A 23,930-nucleotide genomic window follows, 5' to 3' on the forward strand; every position below is an offset into this window, starting at 1 on the left:
CTCCTGACCCATATTGTTGCTTCTGAAAGATCGGAGGTTATGGCAGACATTTTGGGAACATGTAACCTTGCACCATTGCTGTGCTCTGTTGCTTGGACCCATGAATCTTCTGTGGCACAGTTCAGTGGCAAGCTCCAAAGTTGCTCCAAACTCAGCTGAGTTTCAGCATAGGAAACATTAGAAATGAAAACTATTAATACAATATGATGAATCAAGTGAGTTAAAATTCAGGGAGTAAAAAACAAGTGTGATTAAGAACCTGGAAATGAGATGGAGGAACAATTTATTAATTGAGTTTGAAATTTTTGCAGGCTTTATTTCAGGCTGGAGAACTTAAATGGGGGACAGATGAAGAAAAATTTATTACCATCTTTGGAACACGAAGTGTGTCCCATTTGAGAAAGGGTGAGTGAAAAAAAATCTTATAGGGCAGTTACATTGGTAAATTTGGAAAGTGCATGAGCCGGTGTGACAGAATACCTTCCTCATAGCAGGGACTTAGCGAATGAATCAGTTTTTGTATTTCTTCCTTTTGGTGACCTGGAGAAATCTCACATTGTCTTTGCTGCTGTGTAGCTTTTACAAACTAGAGCTCCTTAGTCCACCCTTCACTACTGGAGGATGGCAAGGGAGGTCAGATCTCTAGATTGTTCTTCCCATAGTCACACATCACTGGGTAGTGGCTCACTACACATATTTCCTCCTAGAGATTGGTACTCATGACCTCATCTCTGGATAGTCATCAGCACTTGTGGTATCAGTTGGGAATGAATTTAGTGTAAGTGACAGAGAACCCTAATAGTGGCTTGAAAAATCAGGGTTTTTTTTTCCAGAGGTGGGATTCCATGGTTGATTTGGCAGGACCTGAGATCTTTCAGATCTTTCTGTGTGTTTTTTTTTTTTTTTTTTGCTCCATTATCCCTAGTGTTTTGGTTTTCTTTCTCGTATTCATTTCTTCATTATCACAAGATGTCTGCTCTAGCTCCAAACTTAACCATTTCACAGCAGGAAGGAAAGGAAAGGGTAAACCAGTCATATCTGTGTATCACTTTTTATAAGTGAGGAGATTTCTCACATCCCCTCTGGTGGATTTACCTTTAGGTCTCATTGGCTGTAACTAGTCAGGGGACTGGGAAATCAGTGAACAAAGTATACCTGCAATCCATTGCTTAGGGCTTGGCACATTGAGGCTCTGAGCACAAGGTTCTGTCAGCAAGGAAGAATGGGAGATTAGTGTTCAGTAGGACACCACCTAATCAGAGTAGGTATCTTCTTTCTGGAAAGAGTGATCCTTATGTGATTAGGAAATCATTTTTATTTTTTCTAGTGTTTGACAAGTACATGACTATATCAGGATTTCAAATTGAGGAAACCATTGACCGGGAGACTTCTGGCAATTTGGAGCAACTACTCCTTGCTGTCGGTAGGTGATTTACAATGTATTCATATTTTTGGTGATAAGAGCTAGAGTATTTTATTCGATTGAGGCTGCATCTGAAAATAACCACCTAGGTGTGAAAGGAAGAGTTTGAGATGATATTTAGGGGAAGCAAACTCATAAATTTCCAATTCGGAAATTTATTTTGATGTTAGAAATACAGGATTGTTTGGTTAGTTCATCTAAATCCTATGGAAATACTAAGATAACTGTTTAAAAATCGTTTTGAAGCTGCATTAAAAATATTATTTCTTGAAGAACCTGAAATGTCGTGGACATTATCTCAGAGGCTTGTAAACATTATTTCTGATACCTGTGGAATTTTAGAATTCTTTTGAATATTGTCCTCTCAGCTTTGAGGCAGATTAAGAAATTGTCATCTGGTTTGGAAAAGAAGAATATCTTTGATGTAATAGAAGATGTGATGATGGTTGTTTTCAAATTAAATAATTTAGTTTTATTTTAATTAAATATTCAGAATAATATGGAAAAATTGGAGAACTGAATCTGTGCAGTTAATTGCAGCATTATATACTCTCCAAAACTAGGGTGAATCTAATTTGTGAGTCTCCTCTAGTCCTTTTTTCATATGGGTCTGCAGTGAGCCTCTGTCTGCTGTTTGTTCCAAGTATTTGGCATTGAGCTCACACTTTGGTGCTCTTTGTCTTCAGGAGAATAAGCTTTTAAAGATGTGCATGAACCAGCTCTAAAAGTAGCCTTTCACTTGAGTATGCAGTTAATGAACTTTTACTAGAAAACTTTTAGACAGGTCCTTCATAATTAGAATCCACATACAAATTGCCGGGCATGGTGGCTCATGCCTGTAATCCCAGTACTTTGGGAGGCCGAGGCGGGTGGATCATGAGGTCAGGAGATCGAGACCATCCTAGCTAACACGGTGAAACCCCGTCTCTACTAAAAATACAAAAAATTAGTCGGGCATAGTGGTGGGAGCCTGTAGTCCCAGCTACTCGAGAGGCTGAGGCAGGAGAATAGCGTGAACCTGGAGGCGGAGCTTGCAGTGAGCCGAGATCGCACCACTGTACTCCAGCCTGGGCGACAGAGCCAGACTCTGTCTCAAAAAGAAAAAAAAAAAAAGAAAAAGAAAAAGAATATGTAGAGAGTATAGGAAGATCGCACAAGAGTTTTAAAAAATTAGATAGCGTAGTAATCTTGTATTACTTGCTTGAATGTCTTGGAATGAAAACTTCCAAGGGGTTTGTATAATTTATTGGTGGTGAAAAATATGTGGTATTATAACAATCCAGTCTGCCCAAACTGCAGTATCCAGAAAGTCCTCACAGAACAAAGGGGCATAGAAAAAACATGTGCCCTTATTCTCCATGCCTTTCTATGCAGACCTCAGAACTCCAAGGAAAACCCAAGCCAGCGTCTAAGAAAATATTTGGTGAGTGAGGACGTTAGATAAGCTTACAGCTCTTTAGCCTCTGGTACTTTTGTGTTTTTATACAAATAGAGCTATAAATGCAGGAAGCAGCACTTGATTTTTAATTACTTAATCCTTTTCATATCAGAATAGCATTTGACCATTGTACTGTTTATTTTCTTAGTGAAATCTATTCGAAGTATCCCTGCCTACCTTGCGGAGACCCTCTATTATGCTATGAAGGTAAGTGGATACCATGAACCTTCTATCTAATACATTTCTGTAATTATTATTCTTCATTTTTGCTTATGTTTTAGATGATAGACCTTGGGAATTTTTCTCTTCTTATAACATTCTACCCAGTTCTACTAAATTGTTATACCTTATTGATTCACCTGCACCTGGGAGCGTTTGATCCTATGTTTGAAGTTTTTAAGCATTATGCCTCTCTCTTTCTATTTTTTTAAAGGGAGCTGGGACAGATGATCATACCCTCATCAGAGTCATGGTATCCAGGAGTGAGATTGATCTGCTTAACATCAGGAAGGAGTTTAGGAAGAATTTTGCCACCTCTCTTTATTCCATGATTAAGGTAATAGAACCTTTCTTTAAATTATGTTTGGTAATCCAAAGCAGACTGGTATGTTGCATGAAAGACAAGAATGGGAGAACCTGATTCTTGTGTTAAGTTTAAAATTTTAGTGGCATGATTAGAGCAATGAGTTAAAAAGCGTAGCATAATGTTTCCTGAAGTAGAGATGATGGCTCCTAAGTGAAAGCATGGGTGTTGATGTGGCTGAGGCTCTTGGTGAACTTAGAAGCATTATTTAGTAGTGGTGACAGATGACTCAACAAACCAAACCTCTTGCCTATGATAATAATGTGTTCTTTCTGTCTTTTACCAGTTCCAGCTGTCCTTATTAGTCCTTCTTTTATTTCATATCAGCTTTTCCTTTCTTTATCGTCTTTTATCACCTTATCTCTGATGCTGGTTTCTAATTCAGGAAAGAGCCAACCAGGTCATATTGGGAGTAAGTAAGGAGCCCCTAGGTATTAGTATCATTTTTGTTCTTTTTAAAACAAGGTGCTCTGTGGCCTGTAATTACATTTAGCTTAAGGTCTTTTGACTTTTTTTTTTCTTCTGATAAAGGTTGATGTGGACCATGTACAAAGCAAGATTTCAATTGAGCAGAAGCTTTTAGTTTAGCATGTGTGTGGTGTGGCTGGCCCAAAGGACACTAGAGAGTTTACCCATGCACCTTTAGCTTGAAACATTAATTTATCATGCGTGTCTGCGTGTGAGACAAGCAGATGCAAAGCGTGTCCTGCCCTTCTGTCTCGGAGGGAGAGCCATGACAGCCCTGCAGCTCTAGCACTGCCCATGTTAGCTGATATATACTAAGTGATAGAGACTATTCTGTTTAGAAGGCTTGATTTAACTATAGTTGTTAAAGTTTCCCTGTTCTTTGTGTTACCAGAGAGAATGCTGAGTGTCTGAGGTTACATTGGTAGGAAACTCCCTGCCTAACATTCCTGATGCGAAAGTCACAGAGATTACCCACTTGGGAGAAGAATCTTATAAATAAAATTTGTTGCCAGTTATTTGTTAGTTTTAAAATTTTCTGTGGCTTCTGTGAGTCACGGAGGTTAATGCAATACATTTGGTTTCAGGGAGATACGTCTGGGGACTATAAGAAAGCTCTTCTGCTGCTCTGTGGAGGAGAAGACTAATGTGTCACGGGGAAGAGCTCCCTGCTGTGTGCCTCTGCCGCCCCACTGCCTTCCTTCAGCACCTCTAGCTGCATTTGTATGCCAGGGCTTGACACATTGCCTTATTCATACTAGCATGCTCACGAACAACACATACGCATCATAGAAGAAAATAGTGGTGCTTCCTTCTGATCTCTGGTGGAGATCTCTTTGACTGCTCTAGTACTTAAGTATACTTATGTTACTAAGTTTAATGCCTGGCCATTTTCCATTTATATATTTTTCTTTAAGAGGCCAGATTGCTTTTAGCCTTTTTTAAAAACTTCATTTATATTGCATTTGTAACCATGATACCTTAATCAGAAGCTTAGCCGTGAAATTGTGAACTCTTGGAAATGTTATTAGTCCAAGTTCGCAGCTAAACTAAACCTGTAAAATTATGGTGATTGTATTCAAAAGATTAATGAAAAATAAACATTTCTGTCCCCCTGAATTATGTGTACATGCGTGTTTAGATTTATTGTTAAATTTATCTATTTAACAATGATATCTCTTTTTAAGCTAATAATTGACACTGTTGTTAGTTGAGAACTGAATTTACAGTTGGTCTTTTGGGCAATAAGAAATGCAACACCATGGACTGAATTTCCTTCATAGTATATGATTTTTCCTAAATATAGGAAAGATTGAAGGGGTCTCTGGTTTATTTGCACCATGTTTATTTACGCATCTATTAAAGCAATGCTTGTGGTGCTACTTGCTTAGTAGAAAAGCTAATTATAAAACTTAATGCAAAAATTCAGAGTACTACCTTTCTTTCCTCTTTCCTGTTGTGAACTTCCCTCCCATTTACCGTCTGTCACTTTCTTTGAGATAAATAAAAAAGACAATAATTTTTTCTAGAAAGCAGTTTATCAATCTCTTCTAATATTTACCTTTCAGTTTTCTGTTTTCAAACTGCTATTCGGTTGGTGTCATTTTTCTTTTTGTACTTATGCCCTTCCGGATGCATTTTTTTTTTTAAAGCAAAGTAATTGACATTAATAAGATTTTTAAAATAAAATGAACTAATCTTCCTTTGAAAACTTTAAAATAGTGACAATATTCTTTTCACAACTGTTGATGCTCATCAGAATAACCAGGGGAATCTTAAAAACCGTGTATGTGTACACATGACATTGGATTTTTTTTTTTTTTTGAGAGGCCTCGTAGGCAATTTTGATGCAGAGGCAAGTTGAGAGTCAGTTGCTTATACTTTTCATATAGAATATGATATGTTTCAAAGAGTTCTGTTCTGTTACTGAAAATAGGCCACTGGCTTTAACTATGCCCTGGATTATTTGTTAGTCACACTTTAAGAGAAATCCACCAGTGAGCTTTAACATTTGCTATATTTTCTGTAGGTCTGGATCTGAAAATTTATTAATAACATAATAATAAAAAAAAAAACCACAAAAAACATTTGCTATATTTATCTACTTAGTGACCTTCTTCCCAGCTCTTTCTGTGAGTTTATTGGAAGACAAGTTTTTGTGGAACTAGATAAGCTGATTCTAAACATCATGCAAAAAAGGAAGGATTGTTAGTAAAACTTAAGAGAGTAGTGAGGGAGCACTATTCTTTACACAAATTAGACTATATATCCCAAATAGCTGAAACAGTAATACTGTGGCATGAACAGACAGACAAAACAGCAAGTTCAGATATGGAAACAAATCATTTGGAAATTTAGTATATGTTAAAGGTAGGCCTTAATTTGCTGGGTGAAGATAGCATTTTTTTTCTTTTTTTTTTTTTGTTTGTTTTTTTTGTTTGTTTTTTTGAGACAGAGTCTCGCTCTGTCGCCCAGGCTGGAGTGCAGTGGCGCGATCTCAGCTCACTGCAAGCTCTGCTTCTCGGGTTCACGCCATTCTCCTGCCTCAGCCTCCTGAGTAGCTGGGACTACAGGCACCCGCCACTGTGCCCGGCTAATTTTTTGTATTTTTAGTAGAGACGGGGTTTCACTGTGGTCTTGATCTCCTGACCTTGTGATCTGCCCACCTTGGCCTCCCAAAGTGCTGGGATTACAGGCGTGAGCCACCGCGCCTGGCAATAGCATTTTTTTTTCTAACAAATGGTGTGAAGACAGTTGGGGAGCCATCTAGGAAAATATAAGGCTGGTTCTGTACCTCATATATCAGGTAACTCTCAAAATGAAACAGATTTAAAACTTATATGAGGAAGAAGCATGGAGGGATTTCATCATACCTGTGCCTTTTAGATTCTCTGGGAAGCAGATGCTGAGATGGAGTTAGGGATGCAACAGGTTTATTGAATGGAACAGGCAAGAGGCAGGATTGGGCAAGGGGTGTCATCTGACTACACTGCAGACCTGACCAAATCTCTGCCATTATCATGTGGAACTCTGAGGCAAAGATTTCTTGCAAGAGCCCTGTGTGAGACAGAAGTGCCTGGGCCCTGTGCCACCAACTTACTCAATTATTGGCTAAGTGTCTTCTGGAGAAGTGCTTGTGTTGGCTGGAAGGCTGAGGCAAAACTTGAGGGAGATTAAGAATTGGAGGCTGTCAGCAACCCACATTTTTCACAGCTTGGAAATGAGTCTTTTCTTGAAAGGGGATCTGAGTGGTGCAGTTCTGTGTCTGCCGTAATGATCTTGAAGTGGGAGGCCTTTCACCCCAAATGCAGAAGCCATAAGAGAAAAGATAATTATTTTTGATTTCCTAAAAATCAAAAACTACATGAAGAAGGAAGGAAGGCCAGGCATAGTGGCTCATGCCTGTAATTCCAGCACTTTGGGAGGCCAAGGTGGGTGGATTGCTTGAGCACAGGAGTTTGAGACCAGCATGGACAACATGGCAAAACACCATTTTTATTTTTTAAAAAACCAAACAAAAAATTAGCTGGATGTGGCACACGCCTCTGGTCCCAACTACTTGGGAGGCTGAGGTGAGAGAATGGTTTGAGCACAGGAGCACAAGGTTGCAGTGAGCCTGGAAGGAGGGAAGGAGGGAAGGAGGAAAGGGAAGGAAGGAAGGGAGGAAGGAAGGGAGGGAGGGAGGGAGGGAGGGAAAATCACCATGAAGAAAATTTAAAGGACAAATGAAAAACTGGGGAAAACATTGACAGTTCATACAACAAAGATCTAATCTCCTTAGTACATGCTGCCACACCTTGTTTTATTGCACTTTGCAAGTAATTAAAAAAAACTTTCTTTAAAACAAATTGTAAGTTTGTGGCAACCCTGCATAGAGTCAGTGTATCAGCACCATTTTTCCAATAGCATGTGCTCACTCTTTATCTGTTTGTCACATTTTGGTAATCCTTGCAATATTTTAAATTTTCATTATTATGTATCTAATGGTGGTCTGTGTTCAGTGATCTTCAATGTTACTATCATAATGAAAGTGCTATGAACAATGCCCATTTAAGACAGTGGGCTTCACTGATAAATATGTGAGTTCTGACTGCTCCACTGACTGGCTGTTCCTCGCTCTCTCTCTCTCTCTCTGATCCTTTCTATTCCCTGAGAGAAAACAATATTGAAATTAGGTCAGTTAATAACCCTGCAATGGCCTCTGAGTGTTCAAATGAAAGGAGGAGACTCACACATCTCTTACTTTAAATCAAAAGTTAGAAATGATTCAGCTTAGTGAGGAAGGCATGTCAAAAGCCAAGGCAGACTGAAAGCTAGGCTACTGGTGCCAAACAGCCAAATTGTGAATAAATGTAAATTTTAATTTTCTTTCTGGAAGAAAATTAAAAGTGCTACTCCATTGAACACATGAATGGTTAAGACAGTGAAATAGCTGTATTGCTGACATAGAGAAAGTTTGAGTGGTCTGGTTAGAAGATCAAACCAGCCACAACATTCCCTTAAATCAAAGGGAGATCCTAATTTTCAATTCTATGAAGGCTGAGAGGTGAGGAAGCTGCAGGAGAAAAGTTGGAAGTGAGCAGTTTTGGTTCATGAGGTTTAAGGAAAGAAGCCATCTCTATAGTAGAAAAGTGCAAATTGAAGCAGCAAGTACTGATGTAGAAGCTGCAGCTAGTTCTCCAGATGACCTAGCTAAGATAATTGATAAAGGAGGCTACACTAAACCACAGATTTTTAATGTAAACAAACAGCTTTCTATTAGAAGATAAGATTTATAGCTAGAGAGGAGACATCAATGCCTGGCTTCAGCTTCAAAGAACAGGCTGACTCTTCAAGGGCCAATGCAGCTGGTGATGTTAAGCTGAAGCCAATGCTCATTTACCATTCCTGGATCCTAGGGCCCTTAAAAATCATGCTAAATCTACTCTGCCTGCATTCTGTAAATGGTACAACAATGCCTGGATGATAGCACATCTGTTTATAGCATGCTTTGCTGAATATTTTAAGCTCACTTTTGAGACCTACTGCTCAGAAAAAAAAAAAAAATCCTTTTCAAAATATTACTGTACATTGACAATACACCTTGTCACTTAAGGAGTGAATGTTGGAGCTTTACAAGGAGCTGAATGTTGTTTTCATGCCTGCTAACACAACATATATTCTGCACCCCATAGATCAAGGAGTAATTTCAACTTTTAAGTCTTATTAAAAAATGTATTTTGTAAGGGCATAACTGTCATAGATAGTGATTCTTTTCACGGATCTGGTCAAAGTAAATAGAAAACATTCTGGAAAAGATTCGCCATTTTAGATGCCATTGATATGGTTTGGCTTTGTATTCCCACCCAAATCTCATGTTGACTTGTGATCCCAAGTGCTGAGTGGTGTGAAGTAACTGGATCACGGGGGTGGTTTCTAATGGTTTAGCACCATCCCCCTAGTGTTGTCTCATAATAGAGTTCTCACAAGATCTGGTTGTTTGCAAGTGTGTAGCACCTCCCCTGTCACTCTGTCTTCCTCCTCCTCCACCATGGTAAGATGTACTTGCTTCGCCTTCACCTTCTGCCATGATTGTAAGTTTCCTGAGGCCTCCCAGCCATGCTTAATGTACAGCCTGTAGAACTGCGGAGTCAATTAAATTTCTTTTCTTCATAAACCCAGTCTTAGGCATTTCTTTTTTTTTTTTTTTTTTTTTTTGAGACGGAGTCTCGTTCTGTCGCCCGGGCTGGAGTGCCGGGCTGGAGTGCAGTGGCCGGATCTCAGCTCACTGCAAGCTCCGCCTCCCGGGTTTACGCCATTCTCCTGCCTCAGCCTCCCAAGTAGCTGGGACTACAGGCACCCGCCACCTCGCCTGGCTAGTTTTTTGTATTTTTTAGTGGATACGGGGTTTCACCGTGTTAGCCAGGATGGTCTCGATCTCCTGACCTCGTGATCCGCCCGTCTCGGCCTCCCAAAGTGCTGGGATTACAGGCTTGAGCCATGGCGCCCGGCCGGCATTTCTTTATAGCATTGTGGGAACAGATTAATACAGCCATTAAGAATATTCATGATTCATGAACAGAGGTAAAAATATCAGCATTACCAGGAGTTTGGAAGAAATTCATTCTAAACCTCATGGATGACTTTCAGGGGCTTAGGACTTCAGTGAACAGAGTAATTGCAAACATGGTGGAAATGGCAAGAGAAGTAGAAGTAGGAGTGAAGCCTGAAGATGTGACTGAATTGCTGCAATGTCATGATAAAACTTGAATGGACAAAGAGTTGCTTCTTATGGATGAGCAAAGAAATTGGTTTCTTAAGATGGAAACTATTCCTGGTGAAGATGCTGTGAACATTGTTGAAATGACAACAAAGGATTTAGAATGTTCCATAAACTTAGTTGATAAAGCAGCCATAGGGTTTGAGAAGATTGACTCCAATTTTGAAAAAAGCTCTACTACTAGACACTGTGGCTTATGCTTAGCTACTTAGGAGGCTGAGGCAGGAGGACTGCTTGAGGCCAGGAGTTCAAGACCAGCCCAGGCAGCATAGGGAGATCCTCTCTCTCAAAAAAGAAATGAAAAAATAATGAGCTTAGTGTGGTGGTGCATGCCTGTAGTTCCAGCTACATGGGAGGCTGAGGCCTAAGAGTTTGAGGCTACAGTAAGCTATGATCATGCTGCTGCCCTCCAGCCTGGGTGACAGAGCAAGAGCTTGTCTCTTAGAAAAAAAAAGTCTGCTTCAGAGAAATCTTTTGTTAAAAAGAATCAATGCAGCAAACTTCATTATTGTCTTATTTTAAGAAATTGCTGCAGTATCCCAACTTTTAGCAACCTCTGTCCTGATTAAGCAGCAGCCATTAATGTCGAGGCAAGATCCTCCACTAGCAAAAAGACTGACTTGCTGAAGGCTCAGATGATTGTTAGCATTTTTTAGCAATAAAGTATTTTTAAATTAAGATATTACATTTTTAAAGGGAAAAAAACCCAAACCAGTACTATAGTTTAAAAAAAGGGCAAAAGAGATGAATAGGCAGTTCATAGAATAAGAAATATGGCCCTTAAGCATGAAAAGATGCTTGATTTAACTATTAATAAGGGAAGTGCAAATTCAGATTACACTGAGATTTCTTTTTCCACGTATTAGATTGTCAAAAATCCAAAAGTTGGAGAACATTGTTGTTGTGACGGCGAGCTATAGTGAACTAGGAATTCTCACAGATAGTCTGTAGGAATAAAAAATGGTATAACCCGTCTGGAGGGCAGTTTGGCAATATTTACCCAAACTATAAATGTATTTACCTTCTGACCCAGCAATAGCGCTCTGTGCATTTTTCTACCCATCACCTGCATTTATGAAATGATGAGTGCATAAAGTTATTATTGTGACATTGTCAATTCTCCTTAAATTCAACAAAACATTTAATGTGATTTCATTAAAATACCCAGAGCAAATTTTTGGAAGTTCATGTGAAAAAACAGACAAGTAAGAGTGCCAGGAGAATTCTTTCTAAAGAATTGGATTGTGATCAGGTAGCATGATACCTCCAGCTTTGTTCTTTTTGCTTAGGATTGTCTTGGCTATGCAGGCTCTTTTTTGGTTCCACATGAACTTTAAAGTAGTTTTTCCCAATTCTGTGAAGAAAGTCAGTTGTAGCTTGATGGGGGTAGCATTGAATCTATAAATTACCTTGGGCAGTATGACCATTTTTACAATATTCATTCTTCCTATCCATCAGCATGGAATGTTCTTCCATTTGTTTGTGTCCTCTTTCATTTCACTGAGCAGTGGTTTGTAGTTCTTCTTGAAGAGGTCCTTCACATTTCTTCTAAGTTGGATTCCTAGGTATTTTATTTTCTTTGTAGCAATTGTGAATGGGAGTTCACTCATGATTTGGCTCTCTGTTTGTCTATTATTGGTGTATGGAAATGCTTGTGACTTTTGCACACTGATTTTGTATCCTGAGACTGCTGAAGTTGCTTATCAGCTTAAGGAGATCTGGGGCTGATACAGTGGGGTTTTCTAAATATACAATCATGTCATCTGCAAACAGAGATAATTTGATTTTCTCTTTTCCTAATTGAATGCCCTTTATTTTTTTCTCTTGCCTGATTGCTCTGGTCAGAACTTCCAACACTATATTGAATAGGAGTGGTGAGATAGGGCATCGTTGTTTTGTGCTGGTTTTCAAAGGGAAAGCTTCCAGTTTTTGCCTATTCAGTATGATACTGGCTGTGGGTTTGTCATAAATAGCTCTTGTTATTTTGAGATACGTTCCATCAATACTACAAGGCTACAGTAACCAAAACAGCATGGTACTGGTACCAAAACAGATATATAGACCAATGGAACAGAACAGAGACCTCAGAAATAACACCACACATCTACAACTATCTGATCTGTGGCAAACCTGACAAAAACAAGCAATGGGGAAAGGATTCCCTATTTAATATTTAATAAATGGTGCTGGGAAAACTGGCTGGCCATATGTAGAATGCTGAAACTGGATCCCTTCCTTACACTTTATACAAAAATTAACTCAAGATGGATTAAAGACTTAAATGTAAGACATAAAACCATAAAAACCCTAGAAGAAAACCTAGGCAGTACCATTCAGGACATAGGCATGGGCAAGGCTTCATGACTAAAACAGCAAAAGCAATGGCAACAAAAGCCAAAATAGACAAATGGGATCTAGTTAAACTAAAGAGCTTCTGCACAGCAAAAGAAACTATCATCAGAGTGAACAGGCAGCCTACAGAATGGGAGAACATTTTTGCAATCTACCTATCTGACAAAGGGCTAATGTCCAGAATCTAGAAAGAACTTAAACAAATTTACAAGAAAAAAACAACCCCATCTAAAAGCAGGCAAAGGATATGAACAAACACTTCTCAAAAGAAGACATTTATGCAGCCAACAGACATATGAAAAAAAGCTGATCATCACTGGTCATCAGAGAAATGCAAAGCAAAACCACAATGAGATACCGTCTCACACAGGAAACAACAGATGCTGGAGAGGATGTGGAGAAATAGGAACGCTTTTATACTGTTGGTGGGAGTGTAAATTAGTTCAACCATCATGGAAGACAGTGTGGCGATTCCTCAAGGACCTAGAACCAGAAATACCATTTGACCCAGTGATCCCATTACTGGGTATATACCCAAAGGATTATAAATCATGCTACTATAAAGACACATGCACACGTATGTTTATTGCGGCACTATTCACAATAGCAAAGTCTTAGAACCAACCCAAATGTTCATCAGTGACAGACTGGATTAAGAAAATGTGGCACATACCCACCGTGGAATACCATGCAGCCATAGAAAAGGACGAGTTCATGTCCTTTGCAGGGACATGAATGAAGCTGCAAACCATCATTCTTAGCAAACTATCATAAGGACAGAAAACCAAACACCGCATGTTCTCACTCAGGTGGGAGTTGAACGATGAGAACACAGGGACACAGGGCAGAGAACATCACACACCGGAGCCTGTCAGTGGGTCAGGGGCTAGGGGAGGGATAGCATTAGGAGAAATACCTAATGTAAATGACGAGTTGATGGGTGCAGCAAACCAACATGGCATATGTATACCCATGTAACAAACCTGCACGTTGTGCACATGTACCCTAGAACTTAAAGTATAATTAAATTAAAAAAAAAATTAAAAAAAAGAATTGGACTGTGATAAGTGGCTAGAATTACCAGATACTAAAGCAAAACTTACAACTATTGTAACATTTTTAGAGGCCCCCCAAATGTTTTAAAAATATAAATCCACTTATTATTACCATTACCTTCTCATATGCAAATGATTCAAAGTACATTCATTACATTTCCCACAGACAAATATGCCTTCCCAATTTTTCTATTTTTGGTAGTGGCTCTAAAAAGAAGTGTAGTACTCATACAGTAGGCAGACAGACCAATTAAATAGAATAAAAATGACAGAAATAGGTCTCAACACAGATAGAAATGTAGTATAAAACATCATTTTAAGTCAAGAGAGAAAATATAACTATTAAGTAAATAGTGCCAGGACCCCCCTCTTTGGGATAGACATCTCAAAAAACTAAAACTGGATCCATAACTCCCAGCTCATGATGATCAATGATTTAAATATGAAAAGAATGAAATCATACAAATATTAAAATAAATTCTATTATCTGACTTTGCAAGAAGTGTTAATATGTTATAAAATCTAGTAGCCATAAATGACAAAAAGTCTGATTAAATTTAACTAATAAACCTTAAACTTTTAGAACTGAAAGTTAAAGATTTATAAATGGTCAAAGCCATAATAGTCAAGTTTAAAAGAAAAACAATCACCTACAGAAAAATATTTGCAACTCATAGGTGTAGTTTCCCTAATATATATTGAGGTCCTTCATATTGAAAGGAAATGATCAATAACTCATGAGAAATGAAGGCCAATGACATGAAAAGGGCCATTTACAGAGCAGACAATACAAGTTATCAGTCAACAATTGGAAAGATATTTAATCTCATTCATAATAAAAATAATGCAAGTCAAAACTATGGTGAGGTATAATTTTTCACTGAGCATATTAGCCAAGATAAAAATAATTGTTGATAAAGGCCTTCTCAACCAGCTGCTCTTATAACTGGATGGTGCCATTGTGAATTGTTCTATCCTCTTTGGAGGGCATCTGGCATTATAGATCACATTTACAAACATATATACTCTTTGATTCAACAGTTGTATTTCTAGAAATCGTCTTATGATACCACTGATGTGCAGTAACACAGACATAAGGCTATTCATTGTAGCGTTGCTTCTAATAACAAAATATGGAAACAATTTAAAAGCCTGTTAATAAGGGGCTGGGTAAAGTAATGATGGTACATTTGTACAATGGATACAGCACAGCCACAAAGAGTAAGAAAGCTCCCTTTGTACTGATGTGGAAAAATACTGAGAATTAAGGAATATTGTTAAATGAAGATATTCAGATGTAGAATAATGGTCACAATATGGTTACCCTTTGTGTAAGAAAAGGAAAAATAAGAATTAATGTATGCATTTGCTATGCAAGAATAGAATAATTTTGAAGGATACATAAGAAACTAGTAATAATATTTGCGTGTGGGGAAGAAAACGGGGTAGATGAGGGACAGGGAAAAGAGGGAGGTATTTCACTGTATACCTTTTAAATCTTTTGATTGTTGAATCAGGTGAATATATATTTTAAAACATTACCCTAAAATAAATACATAACATCTGTGATAATTCATAATGGAAAAACATGAAGAGAAACATAATGAATGTTTCTAAAACACTTTCCATATAAACCACATCAGTGTGGGGGAACATGATGGCTATTACTCAGCTCAATCTCTGCTTGATTTGAGATTGCACAATTCTGCAAAGCTCAGGTATTACCAATTCAGGATAATCTTGAAGTTAGCAAATGGCCAGTCCAGTTTCAAGTTAAGTCCAGTTTCAAGTTACTTGCTTTTTTATTATTTTAGAGTTAGGTATATTGAGGCTGAGTTTACCTTCAGTAAAATTCATCTTTTTTTTTAGGTGTACAGTGTCTTGAACGTTGTTAAATGCATGCAATTATGAAACCATCACAACAATTAGGTTATAGGATATTATCATTACCCCCATCTTCTCCCCCAAAAGTCTTCTAAAAGCCATTCATAGTCAATCCTTTTTGCCTACTCCCAATCCTTTTTGCCTACCCAGGTAATTACTAACCTGGTTTCGGTTTCTATAGTTTTTGTTTTTTTTCCTCCCAAGATGTCATATAAATGGAATCACACAGTATAGCATTTTGAGTATGAATTCTTTCTTTTGTTTTTTTATTTTTTACTTTTTGAGACGGAGTCTTGCTCTGTCGCCCAGGCTGGAGTGCAGTGACGCGATCTTGGCTTGCTGCAATCTCCACCTCCTGGATTCAACTGATTCTCCTGCCTCAGCCTCCTGAGTAGCTAGGATTACAGATGTCCACCACACCTGGCTAATTTTTTGTATTTTCAGTAGAGATGGGGTTTCGCCATGTTGGCCAGGCTGGTCTCAAACTCCTGACTTCAGGTGATCCCCCTGCCTTGGCTTCCCAAAGTGATGGAATTACAGGCATGAGCCACTGCACCTGGCCGAGTCTGAATTCTTTCAAAGAGCATAATGCATTTGAGATACAACCATCTTATAGCGTGTATCAGTAATTAGCTTGCTCTTTGTTTTCTGAATAGTATTCTGTTGTATGCACATAACACAGTACATTTATTCGTTCACCAGTTGGTAGACATCAGGGTTGTTTCTAGTTCTGAGTGATCATGAATAAAGTCACTATAAAGATTCATGTACAATATTTATGTGGATATATGTTATTTCTCTTGGGTAAATAAGAATGGGATTGCTGGGTTATAGGGTAAGTCTATGTGTAACTGTATCAGAAACTGCCAAACTGTTTCTCACAATAGTGGAACCATTTTGCTTCCTACAGCAATGTGTGTGTGTATGTGCATGTGTGTGCATTTATACATACATATATATAAATATCAATTATGTATACCTACCACAAACACAGTGGCTTAAAAAATCACAAACGGTTATCTTATAGTTCTGGAAGTCAGAAGTCCAAAATTAGCATCACTGGACTAAAGTAAAGGCATGGGCAGGGCCGCGTCCCTTTCTGTGGGCTCTCAGGACCAGCTACTTTCCTGCCTCTCTCAGCTTTCAGAGGCTGCGCACATTCCTTAGCTGGTGGCCCTCCCCTATCTTCAAAGCCGGCCATTGCTTAACTCTGACATTTGTTTTCTGTCGCCACATCTCCTCTGATGGACTCTCCTTCCTCCCTATTTCTCTTTTGAGGACCCTTGTGATTAAATTCAGCCCACTTGGGTAATCCAGAATAATTTCCCCACCGCAAGATCACATCTGCTAAATCCCTTTTGCCATGTAAGATCCCACATTCACAAGTTTTGGGAATTAAGACGTGAACATCTTTGTGGGTGAGGAAGGCTTTTTCTGCTTAGCAAAGATCATTTCAAGAATCATGATTTTGAAGCATACACACCATTTTATTTTTGTTAGGGTAAAAGTGATGCTCTTTCCATCTTTCTATGTCTTAGGCGGAAGTACAACCTCCAAATATGCCTTCAGTAAATTTAGCTGATATGAATGAGGCAAAACAGTTTATTACTTGATTTAGAACTTATACCTAACTTTAGTTATCAAAAACTTCTGTGGATATGTTTTTCCTTTCTCGTGTGTGTGTGAGTGTGTGTGCGCGCGTATGTGTGCGCGCGCGCGTGTATATCCCAAGTCTGGGGAGTCTATTTTTGCCCAGAGGGTGGTGCTGTTGACATAGGTTTACTGCCATCACCTTCAAACTATACTTCTATTTATACTGAATTTTTTCTTTTTTCAGCATCACAGGATATTATTTTCTTTTATTTTAAGTTCTGGGATACATGTGCAGGACATGCAGGTTTGTTACATAGGTAAATGTGTGTCATGGGGTTTTGTTGCACACATCAACCCGTCACCTAGGTATTAAGCCCAGCATGCATTAGCTCTTTTCCCTAATACTCTCCCCTCATCCCCCGTCCTCCCTCAACAGGCCCCAGTGAGTGTTGTTCCCCTCCCTTTGTCCATGTGTTCTCATTGTTCAGCTCCCACTTATAAGTAAGAACATGTGGTGTTTGGTTTTCTGTTCCTGCGTTATCACAGGATATTCTTATAAAATCTTCCTCACCCCAACACTCAGACAAAAAGTGAATCTAAATTTTAATCTTCTTCTTGGTTAGTCATTTGCTGCTTGGTGGTTTAGAATCACTTTCAATGTTCATTTTAGGACATTCAGTTTTGTTTTCAAAAGCACTGGTTTGTATTCCTTGGTCTGATTCTCATCCTCTCTCCTGCTCCCAGTCCTTCAAGAATGTGCATGAAATGTGTCTCTCTTTCGTAAAGTTTTTACATGTTTTCTATGAATGTTGCCCATTTCTCTCCATTGTTGTTACCTGGCAATAATGAGATATACAGCCACAGGCACACATAAGAAAAAAGACTCCCTTCTGCAGAATCTATTTGCCAGCTAGGTTTTGATATTTGAAATAAATGTTTTAGAAATGTAAATTCACTTATTGCTGCCACTATCTTCTCATATGCGAATGACTCAAAGTACATTCATCATATTTCCCACAGACAAATATGCCCTCCCAATTTTTCTATTTTTAGTAGTGACTCTAACAGCTTTCTGAATAAAAGGTTTCAGATTCAAATCTTTGGGAATATTTTTATATCATCTCTTTCTTTGTCTGTTGTGTTAAATTAATGATCAAGCCTGCATACTTCTTTCTTCATTCTGTCTTTTCCATCTACCTCTTCTTTCCATTTCTGCTGCCATCCTATTTTTGGAACCAATTACTGCATCTGGATTATACAAATGACTTATTTTTGTTAATGAAAAAATTTATTATTTTTATCGAAGTAATAAATATAAATGTTTAAAAAGTTAAATAGTATGGAAGTCTTCCTGGGAAAAAGAAAAGTCCTTATTCTCTCAATTTTTCCACTCCCATTCCATTTCCCATGGTGGGGAACTCTTTTAACATTTTTATCATTTTCCATTTTTATTTGTTCTAGGTAGTTCTATCCATACTTATAAATAATATGCATATACTATGATTTCTTCGTTCCTTCTTTTCAGGTTTTTTTATTGGATTCCTGCCATGATAGATGGTGGTTAAGCTCATTTACCCCATTCGCTGTTCATTTTCTTTTCTACTGATTGTTCTTAGTTCCTCTTTTCAATACCTATGTCACTTTAAATAATATATTTGCATTTTTATTTCTTGTTCCAAAACTATAGAAAGGATCTCCTCATTTTGAAAGGTTAGAGCACTAGAGATGTCCTTCATCTCTCCTCTTTCCTTTTCATCTTCCAGCATGTCACCTGTAATTTTGCTTTGAAATTGTTAGGGTTGATTCTATTTATATTCTCTGATCCCAATTAAGTCTTGTGTGCTCTGTCAGTATATTGATTCTATAATTGGAAAGAAAAATGTTTAGATAAATTGGCTAATATCTAACCCAGCTGTGCTCTATGATTTCATTCCCCTTGTATACTTGTCCTTCCCACCCTCATGACACCTGCCTTTATTGTTTCTTAAGTGTTTGAAATATCCAAGCATTATGGGATGTTGATGGCACCTTATACATATTTTTCTTCTTGAAAATTTTTTCCTGAAGCCTCCATCCTTTGACTGCATTGATTTCTCTCTAGGCTTGCTGCACAGCCATCATCCTGGGGGCCTCTAAATGTCAGCAAGTGAGGGTGGCTGTCTTAGTCCATTTGGGTCATAAACGAATACCTGAAGCTGCGTAATTGATAAGGAAGAGAGGTTTATTTAGCTCAAGATTCTGTGGATTGTACAGGAAGCATGGTGCTAGCATCTGTATTTGGGGAAGGCCTCAGACTGCTTCCACTCATGGCAGAAGTGGGAGGAAAGTTAGCTTGTGCAGAGGTCACATGACGAAAGAGCAGGCAAGAGAGACCGGAGGAGCTGCTAGACTTTTCAAACAACCAGCTCTCATGGGAACTAATAGAACAAGAACTCACCATCCTCCTTTGGTTGGGGGCAAAATAGGAAGAGCTTTAAACTACAGAATGTGGAATTGGGGCTTTACAATGTTGACCATGGGAGCTATTGAAGGTTCCTGGGCAAGCAGAGGCATGACAAAAATGGTATCTGGAAAGTAAACTGGCAAATGTTAGGGCAGTATTTTTCAGACTTTTTTTCATTATTGTCCCCCATCCCAGATCATTCATAGACATTTTTTCCCTAATTGCCACTCCTCATGAAATTTTAAGAGCACAGATAAGCTGTATGTCTGCTTTTGGAGAGCGCCTTTCTCTTCATTGGCAGCCTCTTTTCTATGTATTTCCGGTTAGGGCTTCATCAGTCAGCACTTCTTCAGCTTTCCATTTCTCAAAAATTTGATGACATCTCTCTTGTGCTGATGGCCTTCCTTCCATTCTCTTACAAGTGAGATTTTTACTCCCATTATTCTCATTTAATTGAGTCCACGGCTCAGACTTCCATCTTGAACTGGATGTTCTGAAATGACTTCTTAAGTACCCATGCTGTTTATAGCTTCTTCTGCCATCTGCCAACACTGTCTAATTTCTGGTGCCTTTGTCATCCCTAGATTCCTTTGTATGACCAGTATATCTCGTTTCTTGAAGACTCAGTCTCACTTCTATTACTAGGCCAAGTCAGCCTGTCATAAAGAAGGTCATGGTTAACCACCTCTGTACCTCCTTCACCAAGTATCACTAGTTGTCCTCCTGGGTTGTGGGCCAGGTGTGAGTGCCCATCTCTGGGTCCCAGATTAGTCTGCAAATCAGAACTTCTCTTGTCCCCTATGTCCTGGGCTCCTAGGTCTTAATTTCTGCTTTGCTTCTGTTTCTAGCAGCTTTGTCTGTTGTCAACCTCTCTTTTTGCCAGTAGGCAATCTTGTGAATCTGCCACAGCTCCAAGATGATTGTGGCTCTCAGGCCCCAGTCTCCAGCTCAGATTCCCTGTTAGTGGGTGCTGTCTGCCTCCTTGGGACCTCATAGTCTTCTCCTGGAAACCCAGGTGCAAACCGCTGCCTGCACCTATTCTGAGGTGGCCGCCTCTTTAGAACACTTCCTTGTCCCTCTCCTGGTTGACTGCCCTGCTGTTAGCTCAGTCCACCTCCAAACTGTGCTCTGATCTAACATATTTTCTTTCATTAGGCCCTGTCTTCTTATCCCCTGTGCTCATTTGGGCTTTTACATGGAATACAAAGATATTTCCTACTCCCATTTGTTGATATATCATCCTCTGCTATGGTCTGAATGTTTGTGTCTCTCCAAATTTATGTTAAAATCCTTACCCGCAAAGTGGTGATATTAGGAAGTGGGACCTTGTGGGAGGTGGAGCCTCATGCATGAGAGTAGTACCCTTTTTCACAGGCCCCAGGGGGCTTGTTTGTCCCTTCCACTGTCTGAAGACATGGTTGGAAAGTACCATTTATGAACCAGGGAAGAGGCCCACACTAGCAACCATATTTGCTGGCACTTTGATCTTGGACATCCCAGTCTCCAGCACTGTAAGAAATAAATTTTGGTTGTTTATAACTTACTTAGTCTATGGTATTCTGTCATAGCAACCCAAATGGACTAAGACATCATCCAGTTTTACACATCCTGCAATCTCCACATTCTCAGTGGGGGCAATGTCACTCATAAGAGGGTGAAAACTGATTATTGGAAGCTGAAAAAATCGTCTTCTTTTAATGTTTATATATAAAAAGCACAGATATATACACACAATCCATAAACATACATACAGTTTATCTGTGCTATTAACATTTTACAGGGGATGGCAATTAGGGGAAAAATGTCTATGAAGGTTCTGGGATGGGGGGACAATAATAAAAACAAATCTTTTTTCTTTTTTTTTTTTTTGAGATGGAGTCTCATTCTGTCACCCAGGCTGGAGTGCAGTGGCACGATCTCGGCTCACTGCAACCTCTGCCTCCCGGGTTCACACCATTCTCCTGCCTCAGTCTCCTGAGTAGCTGGGACTATAGGTGCTCCTGACCTCGCCCGGCTAATTTTTTTGTATTTTTAGTAGAGACGGGGTTTCACCGTGTTAGCCAGGATGGTCTCAATCTCCTGACCTCGTGATCTGCCCGCCTGGGCCTCCCAGAGTCCTGGGATTACAGGCGTGAGCCACCGCGCCCGGCCCCTGAAGGGCGTTTCTGAGCCTTATGCTCTTCTCTGCCTAAAGAGTCCTTTGTGCAGTTGACACTGATACTTTTTGGTAGTTTATTTAATGATTTCTAATTTTAATTAACACAAAGTTCAAGCATATGTATTGGAGAGAGATGTAATAGGAGGAATTTTGTTGATGAGGTAAAGAAATAGATTCATGTAACTTTAAAAAAATATATTTCTTTATCTTTCTAACTAAGATAAAGGGTACATTTATCATCAAGCAGAGCACAATGTTTTGCAGATATAAACCAAAAACTCCACAGACGACTAAGTCCATGGTATTTTCATTTCTCCTTGTTTAGAAGAAAAAACCTAAGCAAACAATGATTATAACAGCTAGAGCCACGTAGAATTTCAGAGTTCATGAGAACTTCAAGAAATTACAGATAATCACTGCTACTGAGGATCATCTCTTTTTGTGGAGAGAAGTAATCTCTGCTTAAGAGCTTAAAGTAATTTCAGTCTAATGGAGCAGCCTTCCGTGTGGGCTTCCTAAATACCTTGCCAGGCTGGGCTGGACTGGATTCCCTACATTAAGTATAAGCTTATGTCAGGAAGACAGAGGGGAAAAAGGGGGAGAAAATGAGATGTTGATTCAGTTTCAATAAACTTTCATATAAATTTATATCTAAAAATTTAGAACAAAATGATTTCCTTTCTTTTTTTTTTTTTTTTTTTGAGACAAGGTCTTACTCTGTCACCCAGGCTGGAGTGCAGGGGCCCAATCATAGCTCACCACAGCCTTGACCTCCCAGACTCAATGATCCTCTTGCCTCAGCCTCCCAAGTAGCTTGGACTACAGGTGTGTACCATCGCGCTCAGCTAATTTTTGTATTTTTTGTAGAGACGAGGTTTCACCATGCTGCCCAGGCTGGCCTCAAATTCCTGGGCTCAAGTGATCCCCTAGTCTTGACCTCCCAAAGTGCTAGGATCACAGGCATGAGCCACCATGGCTGGCCTGAATGAAATGGTTTTTCTTACAGTGTAGTTAAGCTTGTATCATTTCCAAATATTAAATTGTGTTTTGCAGTACATGTTGGGTGGGAATGCCTACCAAAATCTTTTTAGTGTTTAGGGTGTTAAAGGTCTATATCTACCCTGGGGAAGTGCAGATCACGGTTTCGGCTGGAGGATCTGGACAGCGGGATGCATCTGAGTTAGGTGGGTCTTAGGGAAAGGGATGCTGGAACGGGAAACCCCAGGGTTCAGCAGGGGGATGTGGGCGGGGTGTTCTGGCAATCATTCTGCTAATATGGGTGCTCTACAGAAATACCTAATATATCTCATTAGGGTACTGATAAAGAGTATGGCTCTCAAGCGAGACCAATTGAGTTAGAATCCCTTCTCCACCAATTACCAGCTCTATGACTGAGCAGGTTACTTGATTTCTCTGACATTTTCCTTATGCATAAAATGAAGGTAATATTGGTGCACTTCACTGAGAATTACATGAGTTAATAATGGTGAAGGCACACCTGGACAGAGGAAATGCTCAAGCATGGACGTTTTTATATCCCCAGGCTCCAGTGCCATGGCTGGCATGTAGAAAGCATGTGACAAACATTTGCTGAACAATAAATGCCAGACTGCCTGTGAGATGAATGAAGCAGACCATTCCTGAGTAGTTAATGAATGTTGCTGAGAAGATCCTGATTCCAGTGGCTTTTTATTAAAATATTATCTTAAGTAAAATGACTAGTTTTACGTTATCAATGTCTATTGCTAGATTCTGTTTTTATATATGTGAAAGGATCATTATTATTAATTTCTTGTTTTTTTTTCTCTTGTTGTTGCTGCTGCTGCATCCTTACCAGAAGGAATTAAGATCTCATTTCCTCACTGAAACCCAGAAAGAAAAGGTTGGTGTTGTGTTCCCTTAGGTTTGACCTGTGAGAAGCGTCTCTGGTTCATGAGTTTTGGGTGGTAGGATTGGAAGTAGGATGTGGGGATATGTAGTATTACCCCTGAGCAGGAAGGTAGGCTTTGAGTAGAGAAGGTGAGGTAGTGCCCTAAGGCTGGGATGGCAGGGAGAGTACAGAGGAGCCCTTTGTGTGGGATTGGTTTGTATCCCAGTCCCAGTTCCCATGAAGTACCCTGGAAGATGGCAAGGTCTTTGATGCGGTTGCTGATGTTGGGCAGTGGGGACTGAAGAATGGGAGTATTCTGGAGCTGCCCCTTCAAGTGAATCATCTAAACTTGTATCTTTTTAGAGAGCAAAGATGGACTGATTACCTTAGAAGACTGTGTAAGCTCT

At 39.2% G+C, this 23,930-nt stretch overlaps 2 protein-coding genes across 2 annotated transcripts in view; one reads left to right on the forward strand and one right to left on the reverse strand.

Moving 5' to 3' along the window:
- The window catches only part of ANXA5 (annexin A5), a 29,800-nt gene extending 24,772 nt beyond the window's left edge, over window positions 1–5,028 (forward strand). The window contains exons 9-13 of the mRNA XM_050792647.1: window positions 312–405; window positions 1,328–1,423; window positions 3,010–3,068; window positions 3,295–3,417; window positions 4,497–5,028. Of these exons, the coding sequence (XP_050648604.1) occupies window positions 312–405; window positions 1,328–1,423; window positions 3,010–3,068; window positions 3,295–3,417; window positions 4,497–4,556 (432 nt within the window). The 3' untranslated portion in view covers window positions 4,557–5,028. The remainder of the gene's footprint in view (window positions 1–311; window positions 406–1,327; window positions 1,424–3,009; window positions 3,069–3,294; window positions 3,418–4,496) is intronic.
- The window catches only part of LOC126955751 (signal peptidase complex subunit 2-like), a 705,796-nt gene that overhangs the window by 429,179 nt on the left and 252,687 nt on the right, over window positions 1–23,930 (reverse strand). The gene's annotated exons all lie outside the window — the stretch shown is intronic.

The sequence above is a fragment of the Macaca thibetana genome, chromosome 5, assembly GCF_024542745.1.
Source record: "Macaca thibetana thibetana isolate TM-01 chromosome 5, ASM2454274v1, whole genome shotgun sequence".
Classification (NCBI taxonomy): domain Eukaryota; kingdom Metazoa; phylum Chordata; class Mammalia; order Primates; family Cercopithecidae; genus Macaca; species Macaca thibetana.